The 16,862-nt window shown below is 46.1% G+C and overlaps 1 protein-coding gene across 1 annotated transcript in view; it reads left to right on the plus strand.

Annotated features, from left to right (window-relative positions):
- Nucleotides 1-15,954, plus strand: part of LOC307076516 (glutamate receptor ionotropic, kainate 1-like) — a gene marked incomplete at both ends in the record, with an annotated part of 28,640 nt that extends 12,686 nt beyond the window's left edge. The window contains 12 exons of the mRNA XM_079737548.1: nucleotides 1-4; nucleotides 2,013-2,120; nucleotides 2,732-2,776; nucleotides 4,593-4,706; nucleotides 5,265-5,468; nucleotides 6,271-6,494; nucleotides 7,691-7,809; nucleotides 9,664-9,881; nucleotides 11,595-11,820; nucleotides 13,072-13,322; nucleotides 13,944-14,106; nucleotides 15,758-15,954. The exon at nucleotides 1-4 is cut by the window's left edge and continues 140 nt beyond it. Coding sequence (XP_079593674.1) covers nucleotides 1-4; nucleotides 2,013-2,120; nucleotides 2,732-2,776; nucleotides 4,593-4,706; nucleotides 5,265-5,468; nucleotides 6,271-6,494; nucleotides 7,691-7,809; nucleotides 9,664-9,881; nucleotides 11,595-11,820; nucleotides 13,072-13,322; nucleotides 13,944-14,106; nucleotides 15,758-15,954 — 1,873 coding nt within the window. The remainder of the gene's footprint in view (nucleotides 5-2,012; nucleotides 2,121-2,731; nucleotides 2,777-4,592; nucleotides 4,707-5,264; nucleotides 5,469-6,270; nucleotides 6,495-7,690; nucleotides 7,810-9,663; nucleotides 9,882-11,594; nucleotides 11,821-13,071; nucleotides 13,323-13,943; nucleotides 14,107-15,757) is intronic.
- Between the last annotated feature and the right edge of the window lie 908 nt (nucleotides 15,955-16,862).

Below are 16,862 nucleotides of genomic sequence, written 5' to 3' on the forward strand. Positions count from 1 at the left end.
GGAGGTGAGGTCGCCGGCAGACACCAGCTCGTTTATACACAAAGTCAACTCACCGGGGCTCTCGGAGCTGTTTCCAGTCAGTAACGAAGTTTATTCCATCCTGACAGATGGAATAAACTTCAGGACTCACTAAAACTGGAGCGGCTGGTCTCATTTGAGAAGTTCAAGGGGATGATTGGAATCACATTGGATGAGGTTTTCTTGTGTTTTTTTTTAATGTTTTTTTATCCCATTGTATTGTATTATTGATTTATTTACTTTATGCAATGCAGTGTTGTTCTGGTTGTTGGACCGGCTGTTCATATATGTTGTGCATGTGGATTTCTGTTTTTATTTCATATGTTATAATTCGGGTGTCATTGAAAGAGAGAGCCTGCTCTCAATGGCCTTTCCCTGAATAAATAAAGGTTTAATATTAATGAGGGGATTCTGACTGTGTGAACGGAACCTTGGTTCTTCACTATGTATAAATTACTTCAAAACTTTACTTGGCCTATCCAAAACCCACTTGTGAACAATAAAAGGATTTCAAAGTTTGCCACTGGGAAAATTGCCTTTCGGAAAATTCATGTAAGCTATTTCATTTCCAAAAGCCCCCCATCTTTTTTAGTGTTATTCTTGTATAGAATACAATTATGAGGCTATGAAACTTCTATAGGAAAAGCAGTGTTGGGGCGTTCAGCCAAGATTTGATGAGCGTTGTCGGCACGGTCCCTCAAAGACTTACTTGTTACGCCTCATAAACATCTCTGCTTGCAAATGACGGTTCAGACCTTAGATCATCGGGAAGCACTGCATAACAGGTTTCATCTCACAAATACATGCATAAACCCTTATTTGGTACAACATGTCTCCATCCTTCCTTCCTTCTATGCCTCAGAGACGCAATCTCTTCTTGATCACCCGTCTAAAACTCACTTCATGCTAAATAAACACGCTACAGGAATAACGGTTGTTCATATGTGTGTTCTGGTGTTGAGAGAGTGCTGATGCCGGCAGACAGCAGGGAAGCCTTTGATAGGCTGCTGTTTTGATCCGTAAAAGTCTTCAAAATCCAGCTGAGTACACGCCATTGCCTGTCTGGCACACAGGGATGGAGCTACTCACACTGCTCTCTGTCCTCTCTCTATCTTTCTCTCTCTGGTCTTCGGACTTTATTTTTCTTGCTTGCCTCTGCCTTGCCTTCCAGACATCCCCATTCCGTGATATGAATTTCTTGATGGGCGCCGTTTTAAAAAGGCTTCCCCAGGAAGCAGCTGAAGGCAACCTCGCAGCGAATGTATCACTCACAACAAGTCCCTCCAAATGAAATAAAACACAATAATGGAATAAGAATAGACACAGCTTGGCAGCTTTGGTCCAAATAATGCCCCACTTTGCTTTTTCTTAAACGGTTTCCAACTCCCAAAGAGCATTATTTGTTCTTACATATTGGAGTAGTAGTCTGGCAATCTTTTAACCAAATGATTCATTCTTTCATCCTTTGGTGGCCTTTCTCGATAACAAACCCAAATTATTACATGCAGACCGCATGAGGGGCTCGAAATGTCGACATCGTTATTTCCCATTCCTGCAGAAAACCAGCTATCAAATATTGTATAGTCCATACTCTTGCTATTCTTACCCTAACATGACATATCTTTATAGGGCACACACAAAAATAACTCATCACTGTGTCCGAGTTCAGTCTCCCTGAGCGAAAGGATTCACAGGAACGGACGCAACGAGAAATTCAAACGAGCCAGCCTCTCAGCGCACGCCTCCATTAACATGCACACTCTCTATACCCCCGATAACAAAATGGCTACGTACGCCATGGTAACACACACATCCGGTGTAACCAAGGAGACATGCTTTGTCCTCTGCCTGTCGCCGCCTCGCTAATTGACTTATAAACCACCAGCCTCTCCCTTCCCTTTCACTTACGCCCGTCCAAAGTTTTCATTATACTCGGCAGACGTCCTCCCCCCCCCCCCCGTCCGGCTCACCTGCGATGCATCTCTGTTTCCCAGGCCCAGTGGAACGGCCTGACGGGACGCATCGTGCTCAACAAGACCGACGGCCTCCGCAGAGATTTTGATCTGGACATCATCAGCCTCAAGGAGGACGGCACGCATAGGGTGAGGCGGTGCGGGGAACATAGCCAATTAAGGCCCTCACGCTGTCACACACTGTCACACACACACACACACACACACACGCGCACACACACACACACACACACACGTGCACACACACACACACACACACACACACACACGTGCACACACACACACACACACACGCACACACACACATACTGTCACTCAAACTCACACAAACACACACACACACACTCACTATCTGTCACTCACTCACTCACACACAAACATACACACTGTCTGTCGGTGTCACACACACACACACAAACACACACACACACACACACACACACACACGCACACTATCTGTCACACTCACACACTACCAATATCGTGTGCGTGTGTGTCTGCTCAGATGTATGTGTGTCTCTGTGTGTGTGTGTCTCTGCGTCTGTGTGTGTGTTTGTGTGTGTGTGTGTGTGTGTTCCTGCATTCTACCATAGTCTCTATTGTATTGTTTTGTTTCAGTTCTTTGTTTTGTTTGTTTACTTCCTTTTTTTTACATTTTCTGACATTTCATGACACTTGAACGGTAATCACTGAATATTTCCCCAACCCTGGTCTCTGTCACGCTCCTTGCCTTTCAAAAGGGGCTTGTATCGGTTGGAGCTCGCCTGAATAAAAGGTGGATCAAGGTTTGTACCAGTGTTGGTCTGCTTTAAGCCCCCATGGGTCTCCTCCTTATCCCCTCCAATCCTCTCCTGACCTTTATCTCCTCTCCTTTCCTCATCTATTCTTTCCACTCCTCTTCTTGCCTTTCCTTTCCTCTCCTCTCCTTTCATCTGTGCTTCTTTCCTCTCCTCTCCCCTCCCTTCCTCTGTGCTCCTTTCCTTTCCTCTCCTCTCCTCTTCTCCCCTCCTCTCCACTGTGCTCCTCTCCTCTTCTCTCCTCTTCTCCCCTCCTCTCCTCTGTGCTCCTCTCTTCTCCTCTTCTCTCCTCTTCTCCTCTCCCCTCCTCTCCTCTGCTCTTCTTTTCTCCTTTCCTCTCCTCTTCTCCTCTCCTCTTCTCCTCTCCTCTGTGCTCCTCTCCCTTCCTCTCCTCTTCTTTCCCCTCCTCTCCCTTCCTCTCCTCTCCTCTCCTCTCCTCTCCTCTCCTCTCCTTATCAGTGGATCTCCCTAGCCCTCTCCTTGTAAACCATACAATACCATGCAACATTACAGCAATGTTATACTTACTAGTAAAACATTATTAGCAATACAAGATGTCACATAATATTAGGTATAATAAAGAAAATAAGTAGATGGACCGGTCCTGCAGTCAGGCAGCATGCCTGACAAGCTGTGCTTCATGTGGTTCAAATTCATAACTCATATAACTCAATATGTTAAGCTCAGTGAGCTTCCCCTGGGAGGAACGACTTCTATATGCACAAGCATCTCACATAAAACGCTATACTTTATGGAGCCCATCAATGAATTACCCAAGCGTGGCAGCCATTTTAGTTTCCGTGCACCGACCCGTTAAACGCTCTCTGAAGATGACGGGTATAGAAATAGGCTAAAGTAAACTAATTCACACTTTCTCTGAATCGCTCCCGCGTGATGCCTTCAGAGTGGATTTTCTATTTTGGTTCTCCTAGAGCTGTGGGCCTGGGGAAGAACGATATCGGTGTGTTCATAAACCGCTTTACTGCTTTTGGAAATTATCCTGTAACATGCCAATAATGTAGGTCCACATGTTCGAGCAATTGAACTAATAAAATATATAAATCGTATATAGCACATCGTTCTCACTCAAAGTTCATTCATATAAAGTAAAATAACACCTTTGCATTGAGGTGGAGGAGGAATTAAATGCATAAATCCAAACCTGGAATACTGTCTGTTCTCAGTGGTCTACCATTGGTGGGGATTGGGCTCGGAAAGATAAGGGGATATGTAGAACTATCAGGGACTATTGTTGCCCAGTTTCATTTACTTTATCTGTCTGGCTAATGGCGAGATAAGGCCGGAGAAGCAATGTCAAATATGTTATCTCCCTGGAAAGGTTGTTCCCCTATGCCCCTTTACTGGGGGGAAGCAAACAAACACACAAGCATGGAAAAAAAAAGGTATGGCCGCTTCCGAAAAATTTGAGATTACCTTTATCACTTCTTCCATGAAGCCATCTGTGGGCACACACAGTGAACTTTGCAGCATCACATAACTTAACGCCGGTGACCTTAAGCGACGTCTTAATCAATGAGGTAATCCAAACTGGTTAACGGCTAGCTGCCATATGCTCATTGTTTAACAGGCTGAATTATTCACGGCTGTTCAGGTCCAGAAATTGGAAAACACGCTTTCACCCTTTGACTGAAACCATATATATAACGTCATTAATATGATATTATACATATCTAATGTTATTTCCTCTCCACCTGAATTGGCCACCTGACCTGTCTTCATGTGGTCAACAGTAACAAGAGCAATATTCTTGCGAGTTATTTGTGGAATCTTTTCGTCTTTTCAGATCGCCGTGTGGAACTCCTACCGGGGGCTGAACCTGACGGAGACCAACAAAGACAAGATGAACAATGTGACGGATTCCCTGGCCAACAGAACGCTCATTGTCACCACAATACTGGTGAGTAGGGGACACACCAGCGCTTTGACCAGATAACCAACATACTGGTGAGAAGAGGACTCACCAGGGCTTAGACCAGATAACCAACATACTGGTGAGAAGAGGACTCACCAGGGCTTAGACCAGATAACCAACATACTGGTGAGTAGAGGACTCACCAGGGCTTAGACCAGATAACCAACATACTGGTGAGTAGAGGAATCACCAGGGCTTTGACCAGATAACCAACATACTGGTGAGAAGAGGACTCACCAGGGCTTAGACCAGATAACCAACATACTGGTGAGAAGAGGACGCACCAGGGCTTAGACCAGACACCAACCTACTGGTGAGTAAAAGGCACGAGGGCTAGGACCAGATAAAAAACATACTGGTGAGCTGGGGACTCGTCAGGGCTTGAACCAGATAATCAACATTCTGAGAGAGTAGAGAACTCGTCTCCTCACTGTTTTTATATCCTTAATGTTGAAAAGAGGGTAAGCATAATCTCCACCCTCTGTCAGATGAAGCAGGAACTAACCCAAGTCCTGTTCTGGTTGTTGTGTCGCGTGTGCGCAGGAGAACCCGTACGTGATGCACAAGAAGTCGGACAAGGAGCTGAGCGGCAACGACCGCTTCGAGGGGTACTGCCTGGACCTGCTGAAGGAGCTGTCCAACATCCTGGGCTTCACCTACGAGGTCAAACTGGTGACGGACGGGAAGTATGGCGCGCAGAACGACAAGGGCGAGTGGAACGGGATGGTCCGCGAGCTCATCGACCACGTGAGTCCGGACTGGTATGCCTTCTGCGTTCATGCCTCCGAAAGTGAATCAGTGAATCTGAAATGCACCGCTTCTTCCAGTTGAATGGACGGGTGGTTTGGAAGTGCTGGAAAAGTGTGAAAGTGAGTTATCAACGCTGTGGTTTAACGATGAGTCAGGGACGTGGAAAAGACGTACGGCTTCCTTCCCCCGCGAATATGGGCGTTTTTTTATACCTTTTGAAAATGTCACATTGCCGTTCTGCCTTCTGCTTTTTATGGGTTGGTTTAAGCCCGGGCTAAATGTAGCATATATGAGCCACTGGTTCTGAGCCACTGACACAACACGTTCCATAAGCAGAGGGCAGCTCAGCATAGAGGATGGGATTTCAGGGCTGCATGCTCCTGCCAGCACAACCCAAATGCAAACCTGCAGCCAATAAAAGGGGTACCGCACTCGCTGTGTTGTGTGAACAGAGCTTCATATGAGTATCACAAAACGCTGCAACGTGGACTACATAGAAAATGTGCTATAAAGTTGAGCCATCTGTCCGGGATTTACATTCTTGTTGGTTGCACGGATCCAACAAGCGTACGAAGCAGTACTGTCTCATGAAGTGCGATTCCACTCCTTTATGATTTAAGATTTAAGGCTGTCTGTCTGACGAAGAGAGCGTACACAAGTGTCGTACCCTTGGCCTCTATATATATAGCAAAACAGCAGACCTCCTCGACCCGTGAATAGAAAGCAGGGGATTAAAACACAAACGAAACAGGCCAACACATAATCATGATTCTAAACCTGTCCTTTGTGGTGTCACCAGATAGCGGACCTGGCGGTGGCTCCCCTGACCATCACCTACGTCCGGGAGAAGTCGATCGACTTCTCCAAGCCCTTCATGACGCTGGGCATCAGCATCCTGTACCGTAAGCCCAACGGCACCAACCCGGGGGTGTTCTCCTTCCTTAATCCCCTGTCTCCGGACATCTGGATGTACGTGCTGCTGGCCTGCACCGGAGTCAGCTGTGTGCTGTTTGTCATCGCCAGGTAGGAGAGAGGCGGGTCCTGGATTAGCGAGGATTAGTGTAGGGATGTAAGGATGGAGAGAGGGGCGGTTTGGACGTGGGGATTGAAGGAGAGAAGTGTCCGGAGAGATCTAGAGGTCAGGTTATGAACGAGGGCAACGACAGATTGAACGACAGGAGAGGTTGAGTTGTCCAGTGCTGCTCTCTGAAGAACTGGCAGAACTTATTTACTGTAACATACAGGCACTATACATGGGTATATTTTTTATGAATATTTATATATACATATATATATATATATATATATATATATATATATATATATATATATATATATATATATACATAATCCTGATTGAGGAAAAGCAGATGTAATTTGGATTTGTGGAACCAACATGATTGCTCTTAAGAAATATCGTTATCAAGTGCCGCCACCTTATTGCAAGTATTTTCGTTGTTATTTTGAAGCACTACGTGTAAGCTGCCACTAAATCTCCTTCTCAATCATGGTTTGCTTTGACTTGAGAACTAAACCAGCAAGAAATAAATTGCTTTCTGGGACCAAAATCTGAATGCACTCGGTTTTTCATCTTCAATCAAATTGGACTGGATGTTAGTGTATTATCATACGTGGGGATTCTATAAATCGACCAATAATACCATACATCATTTCTGCTGTTGTCTCTTCTGTCGTCCTTCATAAACCGAACACTAACACTATAATCATTTCTGCTGTTGTCTCTTATATCTTCTTACATAAATCGACCACTTATATCAAACATAATTTCTGCTGTTGTCTCTTCTGTCTTCTTCCATAAATCTACCAATTATATCATACATAATTTCTGCTGTTGTCAATTCTGTCTTCTTCACAAAAACTACCAATAATACCATATACCATTACTAAGGTGGTCCCTTCTGTCTTCCTTCATAAACCTAACAAACACTATAATCTTTTCTGCTGTTGCCTCTTGTGTCTTCTTCCATAAATGGACCAATTATTCAATACATCATCTGCACTGTTGTCCTTCTGTCTTCCTCCATAAATCTAACAACATGACTATAATGATTGGTCCGGTTTTCCCTTCTGTCTTCCTCCATAAATCAAACAACATGACTATAATAGTTTGTCCTGTTGTCTCTTCTGTCTTCTTCCATAAATCAACATCAATTATTTCCTACGTCTGTCCTTTCCTCTTCTTTCTCCCTCTCCCTCAGGTTCACTCCCTACGAGTGGTACAACCCGCACCCGTGCAACCCGTCCTCCACCCTGATCGAGAACAACTTCACGCTGCTCAACAGCTTCTGGTTTGGCGTTGGGGCTCTCATGCGACAAGGTATTCAGGAGACAAGGTCACCAACCCCCCCCCCCCCCCGTAAGGGTGGTCTGCTGAACTCTGTGCAGGGGGCAGCAGAGGGTCTAGTGATGCCTGCTAATCCTCAGTAAACACACCGTCCGCATCAAATTCACCATGACTCCCCAGCCACACACGGCTCACTGCCAGGACCACCACCGCTGCATCCCGATGGAGTCTGGAGCCGGAGCTCAATGAACGCCTGCTTTTATCTACCTCAGAGAGAGAGAGAGAGAGGTGGGGGGGGGGGGGAGAGAGAGAGAGAGGGGGAGAGAGAAAGGGGGGGGAAAGAGAGAGAGGGGGGGGGAGAGAGGGAGAAAGAGAGACAGAGTGGGGGCAGAGAGACACAGAGATAAGGGAGGAGAAAGGGGGGGGGAGAGAGAGAGAGAAAGGGGGGTGGAGAGAGAAAGGGGGGAAAGAGAGAGAGGGGGGGAGAGTGAGAAAGAGAGACAGAGTGGGGGGAGAGAGAGACAGAGATAAGGGAGGAGAGAGAGAGGGGGGGAAGAGGGAGAAAGAGAGACAGAGTGGGGGGAGAGAGAGACAGAGATAAGGGAGGAGAGAGAAAGAGCGAGAGAGAGAGACAGAGGGAGAGAGAGAGAGAGAGAGGGGAGACTTAAAGGGAGAGAGAGTAAGAGAGAGAGACTGAGAGAGGGAGAGAGAGAGAATGGGTGGAGAGAGAGAGAGGGAGAGAGAGAAGGGGGAGACTTTAAGGGAGAGAGATGGAGTGTGAGAGAGGAAGGGAAAGAGAGACAGACAGAGAGAGTTAGAGAGTAAGAGAGAGAGACAGAGAGAGAGAAAAGAAGGGAAAGAGCAAGAGAGAGAGTGAGCGAGAGAGAGTAAGAGAAAGAGAGAGAGAGAGAGAGAGAGAGAGAGAGAGAGAGATTGATATGATATACCAGCTCCCTGGTGGCGGTGCTTTGAGGGTAGTTTACAGTGGCCTTGGGCGTTCTGCAGGGTGCAGTGTGTTCTGACAGTAACCACTACCTTGGATACATGGCAGTTCAGATGATGCTGTCTATCACCCCAAAAGCCCTTTCTTCATCCATTGGCCTGTATACGATGGCACATTTTCAGAGAACACTGACATATGTTCAAGAAACATGGAAAGGTATCCCTTATTGTTTCCTCCTGAAATTAAACCTCTACCTAAATGTAGATATGATATTTACAGTTCCACGATTATTTGCGCTGTCCTGACGCTCCTATTGAAACCTACCTGCCTCTTTCAAATTGAACTCTAAAAAGACTCCTTAGTTACATCTATACCAGGCAAGCCATTCTTTCTCACAAGAGGCTGTAAGAAGCTTAATTTCTTTCTCACAGCCTCTTACTGTAAATATGTGCTTTAAATCCCCCATGGTGTACTATAGCAGTATAAAACATGCCCATTTTAGGAAGAATCAAATACTCAGACTGGGGAGGAAATCCATGTATTAGTGTAAACCTATTTGTTTTAGCTGTGAAGGACTATGGATTTCATAATTTTGCCCATCTCCTACCTTATGCTATTATCTGGAGCACACACTTATACACACACACACACACACACACACACACACACACACACACACACACACACACACACACACACACACACACACACCCATAAAACTACTCCAATTCCAAACTAAAACAACTATTCCTATACCACTGCACTAAACCTATACCATTCTGATCACTCCTGTTACCCGCTGAGCTAACAACCAGCATATTGAATGAAGGATGAAAGGCTAGCAAGCGCCAACATCCACATAGCCACGTCCCAGCGCTAACTCATTAGCTCAGCGACCACAGTGTTCCCAGCGTGCCGTTCCACCATCCCCGCTCTGTGCCCAGGCTCGGAGCTGATGCCCAAGGCTCTGTCCACGCGCATCGTGGGGGGCATCTGGTGGTTCTTCACCCTCATCATCATCTCCTCCTACACCGCCAACCTGGCCGCCTTCCTCACTGTGGAGCGCATGGACGCGCCCATCGACTCGGCGGACGACCTGGCCAAGCAGACCAGGATAGAGTACGGCGCGGTGAGGGATGGCTCCACCATGACCTTCTTCAAGGTAGGGTCCGGGTACGGGCGGTTTTAGGTGGGGTCGGTCTGCGGGGTATCTGGGTACTCCAAAACGCTCTTTAAAAGAGAAGGACAAACCTGAGAGCAGATGTCAATAGAATGATTGTTGCAAATGATTTCAGACGTCCATTACAAGTAAGCAGGGCCTGAAGGGATTTGCATGCTTTACTGTACTCAAGTAAACTGCAATAGTTATGTTTATAAAATACTGTAATATTTGAATTACTAATTACAATCGATATGTAGAACTTGTTAAAACCTTTTATTTTTTGTGACTTTGTGGCATCTGTTGTTGTATGTCTATGTGTATGTCAATCACAGCCCTTTGTATTGGTTTCAAATTAGTTTCACAATAGGTTCATCATTGCATGATTAGGTGTGTGTTTAGGAATATATAAGTCCCGGTTTATGGTCTCTCATCTCCATACCAACACTAGCGGTCCTCCCGTGCCCTGTCATGCATATGCTGTGAAGATAGGCATGATTAGCAGCATAATTACCATTGTTTAGTCTCCATCAGCCCTCAGAAGGTGTGTCTGCTTCGGTTCTAACTGCACTTCAACCAAACTCTCTCTTTAGATTAAGCTTGAATCAACTCACATACATGCATGCACGACCACTACCGACAACGACAAGAGCAACAAACATCAGCAACAACAGTTATCAAAAATATGCAAATGTTGTTTACTCTGAAATCAGTTCAATGGTAATATATTTTCAGCAATGGGAACATCTGCAAAATGTGCTGATACAAACACACACGCACACAAACAAACGCACACATCCACACACAACACACACACATGCAAACATACACATACACACGACACACACGCCAAACAAACACAAACATACACACACACACACACACAAACACACACACAACCAGAACTCCTGCTGGGGCCAATCTGACCTAAATAATGATGAGGCAGGGGGGTTAAGGGAAAGTCTTTAAAAATATATACTTTTTTATAAATCACTGTTTCAAAGCCCAGCGTGCATCTGCGTTATCTAAGGTTTAATCTCGTATCCAGCAGTCTTTCTATGTTAGCGCAAAACTTTAAATAATTAATCAAAAGTCTGATTTGTGAGTGACTACCTTAGCTCAGTATGAGGCATCCTCGTAGCAACTTTCCTTGGCCATGGCTTCACTCGCTACCCCCTCCCTCCCTCCCTCACTTGTCGCCAACCCATCCTGCATCCTGGTGGCCCAGCATGGGTGATCCGCATGGGGCTTCATCCCCACAGATTGCCGGCTGTGATTATGGCTGCCTGGATGGGAGGGAACAGACAGCGTTGATGGCCCAAACAAATTGAATCAGCCTGCGAAGATTTAGATTGCAGCTGTCCCATTTTTCCTCTTGAATTTCTCCTTACTGAGCAAGGAGAAATGCACACACACATACACACACACACACACACACACACACACACACACACACACACACACACACACACACACACACACACAGACACACATACGCACCAACCCGCACACAAATTAAATGCACAGACACTTAGTTTTTAAAATGCAAAGGATAATTTGTGTTAATTGGTGTAACTAACTAGATGTCATGCATTTGTCATCACACACATATTTCCATATGCATAGAAAATTAAAAGGTAAAAATAGAGGTTAAAAAAACAGGTCTACAAAGGTGCAAACCCATGCAGTGTCTTCCAATGCCTTTTCTTGCATTAGAAATCCAAGATCTCCACCTACGAGAAGATGTGGGCCTTCATGAGCAGCAGGAAGAACACGGCGCTGGTGAAGAACAACCGCGAGGGCATCACGCGCGTGCTCACCACTGACTACGCCATGCTCATGGAGTCCACCAGCATCGAGTACATCAGCCAGAGGAACTGCAACCTCACGCAGATCGGAGGCCTCATCGACTCCAAGGGCTACGGGGTGGGGACGCCCATAGGTGAGGAGGAAACGTCAGATCACAGGAGAGGCCCTCATCGCGGTGAATAATGGCACAGGTCATTAAAGGGGGCCGGTAATGGGTGATCTAATCTTGGATCAAGCCGTCCTTCTATGTTATGGCAGAACGTCTGGAGGGGGGGAAGGTTTCGGAGAATGAGCCGGAAACCGAAAGCTGAAGGTTTAGAGTTATGCCTTGTTTTTCATTTTGTTTCGGAGATATTGTACCAGGGATAAACTGATCTGCGCATGGAGAGACAAATTTCAGAAACTGTGTTTTATTCCTGCAGTGATCTGCATGGTGTTGAATTTGAAACTTAGAGGCAGTATTTAATTGTTTTCTAGTGCTGGCCAAGCATGTGATCGCTGGGACGAGCCAATTACGTGCTTACTGATTCCACGTTCCAGCTATGATCGGTGGAAACAATTATGAACCAAAAGAAAGACTCCCCAGTCCCCCAGATGTTAGCTCGTCTTCCATGATCAGAGTACAGATTATACATCTAAAGTCTGATTTGGAAGACGAGAGGTAACTTTGCTCATTGGATCGGAGGCAGAAACTTTTTGAATGGAAGTCAGGCGCCCACAAGCACTTCGCTGCAAATGTTTATCGAGCGCTGAAAAGCAAACCTGATGCAAGGGCATGTGGGGCTGAAAGGTACGAAATAGAGAAGGTTCAGAAGCACTTCCGACTGTCATTCAAGCACCAGCAACTACCAGAGTCAAGGTTCTCTGGTCAATAGCCTATTGTATCCAAACTTACGCACACAGAATACTCCTCTTGCCGTCAGCCCACTGGCAAGTGCAATAATTAACCCTGCATATTGAGCTCTTTTCCCCTCTATTCTGTGTTAGGGCAACTGGCCTTGCAATGCTTAACCTTGAATCAATACAAAATGTAAATGTTGGCAATGCACTTCCGGCCAGAATGTAAATGCTTTTCTAATATCACGATTATTGCTCCGTCCTGACCCATCCACTGAACGATAGTTACTTTATTATAACTCTATGATTGTAGGCGTAGCCATAAGGCGAAGCCTAGACGTGAAATACATGAAATATAACCTCTTACACACCTACCATGAAATGCACATCCACATCCAAACCCAAGCCAGCCATTCTCCCCCGCTTAGAGGCAGTTAGAGATCTCCACATGGGTGTCCTGCAGCACCATCTTCTCTCTCACGTCTCCAGTGTGTCAAGCAGTAACCTTCCCTCTCCCATCTACGCCTTCCCCTGTCCCTGTGTGTAGGTTCTCCTTACCGGGACAAGGTGACCATAGCCATCCTCCAGCTGCAGGAGGAGGGCAAGCTCCACATGATGAAGGAGAAGTGGTGGAGGGGCAACGGCTGTCCGGAGGAGGACAACAAGGAGGCCAACGCCCTGGGCGTAGAGAACATCGGGGGCATCTTCATCGTGCTGGCGGCCGGACTGGTGCTCTCCGTGTTCGTGGCCATCGGGGAGTTCATCTACAAGGCCCGCCGCAACGCCGACATCGAGGAGGTGAGCAGGAGAGAGGGCAGGGCGTTGGTTGTGGGGGGGGGGGGGGGGGCGATTGGGAGAGAGACCCTGGTGGGTAGGTCTGGTGTTCAGAGGAAGATATGGTACTGGGAGGCATCGTCGTGGTGCAGGAGTTGGCGAACAGCTATGGCGAGGGGATCTGAGATGGACTTTTATTATTGCTACGTTTGTTTTGGGCAACCTTGTCTTACATTACATGTTGTCCACATTCTTACCATTGGACAGAACATGCATGGAGGCATTTTAATTCCCATTGATTCTTCTTTTAATCAATTATGATATGTTCTTCATTTCTTATATAATTCTTTTATTATATTATATTATATTACAAGGGTAATACATGGTCCTGGCATATGGACCTTGTGCTACTTGTTCTGCTGCTATGGGCCGGTGACACAACTAATCCATGCATATGAAGCGATGCCAAATCGTGCCATCATCAGCCAAGCCTCCATGACCTCTGCAAACCAAAAAATGGGCACTTTTGACCCGTCGTCCAATCGCGGTTCACGAGGTTGGACGACGACGATGTCTGATGTGATCTGACGGATGTGATGTCATCTCTCTTCCGCCGCCGCCGCCGCCGCCGCCGCTCTGCCGTAGCCAGGCCTTCTGTTTCTTTTATGGTGTGCAGTCCCGCGAGTTCCAGCGGCGTGGCTCCGCCTCCTCCTCAGGCACCTCCCTGTCCACCGACCTGGAGAGCAGGGGACTGCTGGGGGACGACCTAGAGTAGCCAAGCCCCGCCCCCGCGCTCTAGAGCCTAGAGGTTGGTCACCTGTGGCCAGGTTCCTCACTACCCCCCCCCATCCCCATTGCACCCCTCCCCCAACAAAAACCTACCTACCAAACTTTACCATAACCTGGTCTAAAGGATCCCAAAACTGGCCCTCTTGACCCCAGTGACTTTTCCGTTCAGTTAACTCCCCCCCCCCCCCCCCGCCCTGCCTCCCCTCACACACACACACACACACACACACACACACACACACACACACACACACACACACACACACACACACACACACACACACACACACATCCTTGTGGTTGCTTGTGGTTGTATTTAGGAGATTGCTTATTTCCTAGGCGTAGAGTATTGTGTATTGGAAGCATGCCTGCGTATTGAGTGTATTTACCCTGCCTTCATTTACAGTTATTGCTGCTTAAGGTGCACTTCAATGGATGAGGGCCGGGAAAATTAATCCTCTGGGTGGAAAACAAGTGCCAGTAATAAGAACCCAACTTTTGGCTTCCATTGTTGAAGTCATCATTGGAAGTCATCATCAGTTAGTGAAAGGATGATTATATATTTCCACTACATAATTATTATTTCCACTAGAAATTGGTTGTAACTATTCAAACAAAGACTATCAAACAATGAAACTGGAAGTATGCATAAAAATGAAAGTGGCTCTTTTGACCGTACAGATATACGTTGTATGGCATAACGTTTCAGTGGGTTGAAAAGATAGAGAACCCCTTTCGCCCGTTTTTATCCCTAGCCTTTTGTTCAAGGCCAGTGCACCTTATAATAAAGTCCTCACTCCCAGCACTTTTATATTAAAACGAAAACATGATTTTTTTTTCGTTTCAACCTCTCCTGAAAGGGGATTTGTGCAAACTAGTGCAATGTTAAACTGTATAAATGACTTTGTAATTGCAGGGCAAAAGCAGCAGCCTTAATTGCTTGGCCAGTGTGACACATTCCTTTGTGGCCGAGTCATTCTGCAGTACAAGGCTCTTTCTGGGAACTAGATCCAGGCAGCTGAATCAAGTATAGAGAGACAGGCAATATCAATTAATTGTATGAATTGTTTATCTCGCTTTTGCATGACCTGTTTGAAAGTTGCATGCTTTAAAACTTATATATAGCATGTTCTCTGTTTATTTGGTTGGGTTGGAAACCGAAAACCGTCTTTATCAGGTAAGTTATGCAAACTCACAATTAAGGAGATATAATGATGGCTGGATGGTAAAGAGACAGCTCCTACGGCCAACATGATAACATGGTGACTTTGGCACGAGGTTGCAAATATACACAATGTAATTTGACATGTCCCACCTTCTGAATTCACAGCACTCTGCTTGCAGATGTCTCTTATTCAAAAGTTTTGTGTCATCGCTCTGTCAGATTTTAATGTAAACAAATGACGCTATAAAACTCATTAGCAGCTAATATAAACCAATGGTTTTTTAAATCTTGCGTTATTGTTTTGCCTTCTTGGCCAGGAGAGGAGAGAAAAGTGCACAGTTCATTAATCGTTAACCATTAATCAGCAATCCTCCCAAGGCGTTCCAGTCTGCGTTTTCCTGCGTTTTCTTGAGACCTCCATTACACATCAGCCAGCACACCCCATAACTGTAATTGAGTGCCTCAATGCCTAAGTCTAAATTGCTGTCCCTCTTTTTTTTGGTAGTGCGAGTCTTTAACTGCCATCATGGAAGAGCTGGGTCTCAACATTCAGTGTTGCAAACCCAGCAAGAAGAGCTCTCCTCTCTCCAGCGGCAGGGCAGAGTCCCACTGCATATTCTGTCAACCCCCGCCCGTTCAGAGGGAGTCGCGGACGGGATGCTGCAGCACCTGAATCCATACGGTCCCAGATGGAAGACGTGATGAGAGACTGTTATTTTAAATGCCATTGAGCATTCCTCAGCTGTGTTTGTGAGCTGTGTTATGATATAAAAATCAATGTGCAATCTTCATCAACCCCCCCCCAACCCCCCCCCCACACACACACACACACACACACACACACACACACACACACACTCCTCCTCTCTCCCTACAGCTGAATGGTTATAGTTGTATGTCATGTACAGGAATAGGCATCACAAGTAGGTTTCAATGTGTGTGGTGCATTTGACTTGAGACTTGAGAGAACGAGGGAGAGATGGAAGGTGAGTTCCTTGTGTCCCCTTGTGCTCCTGCTAGTGTGTAGCCATATACTGTTCTGAGCACAGTGAAGGCAGTGGAGCAGGCACCGTTTGTAGACGTCCCCCTAACAGGACTTTATTACCACTGTACTGTTTTCAGAGTAAACAACTTTTGCATATTTTTGAATACTTTTGTCCTACTGGATTGTTGGTATGATTTGCTAAAGCAATCTTGTGTGTGTCATTCTGTGTGTGTGTGTGTGTGTGTGTGTGTGTGTGTGTGTGTGTGTGTGTGTGTGTGCTATATGGGAAGGGTAAAAGGTAAGGTAGACACATGGTGCTGTACCACAGGAAAACTGAATACTTCCATCGCTGAATATCGCCTTTTTGGTATAAATGCACACGTTCACCCCCCTACTTGCAATTCTTTCTCCTCTGTGCAGTGCATGTCGATCCCCTTCTGTATTTGCCAAATTACTGCCAATCCTTTAGGTTTATTTCTACCTGCTGAGCCAGGCCAAAGTGAAAAAGAAATGGAACAGGAGGGGAGAGGCAAATGTGAAAAATTACACCCTGTTCGTTCCGGCTCCTTGTTCCCTCCACCTTTCCCTTATCTTGTTCTGCTTTTCTAGATATCTCCCTCGCCCT

Source organism: Pollachius pollachius, assembly GCF_949987615.1.
Source record: "Pollachius pollachius genome assembly, chromosome: 6".
Lineage (NCBI taxonomy): Eukaryota > Metazoa > Chordata > Actinopteri > Gadiformes > Gadidae > Pollachius > Pollachius pollachius.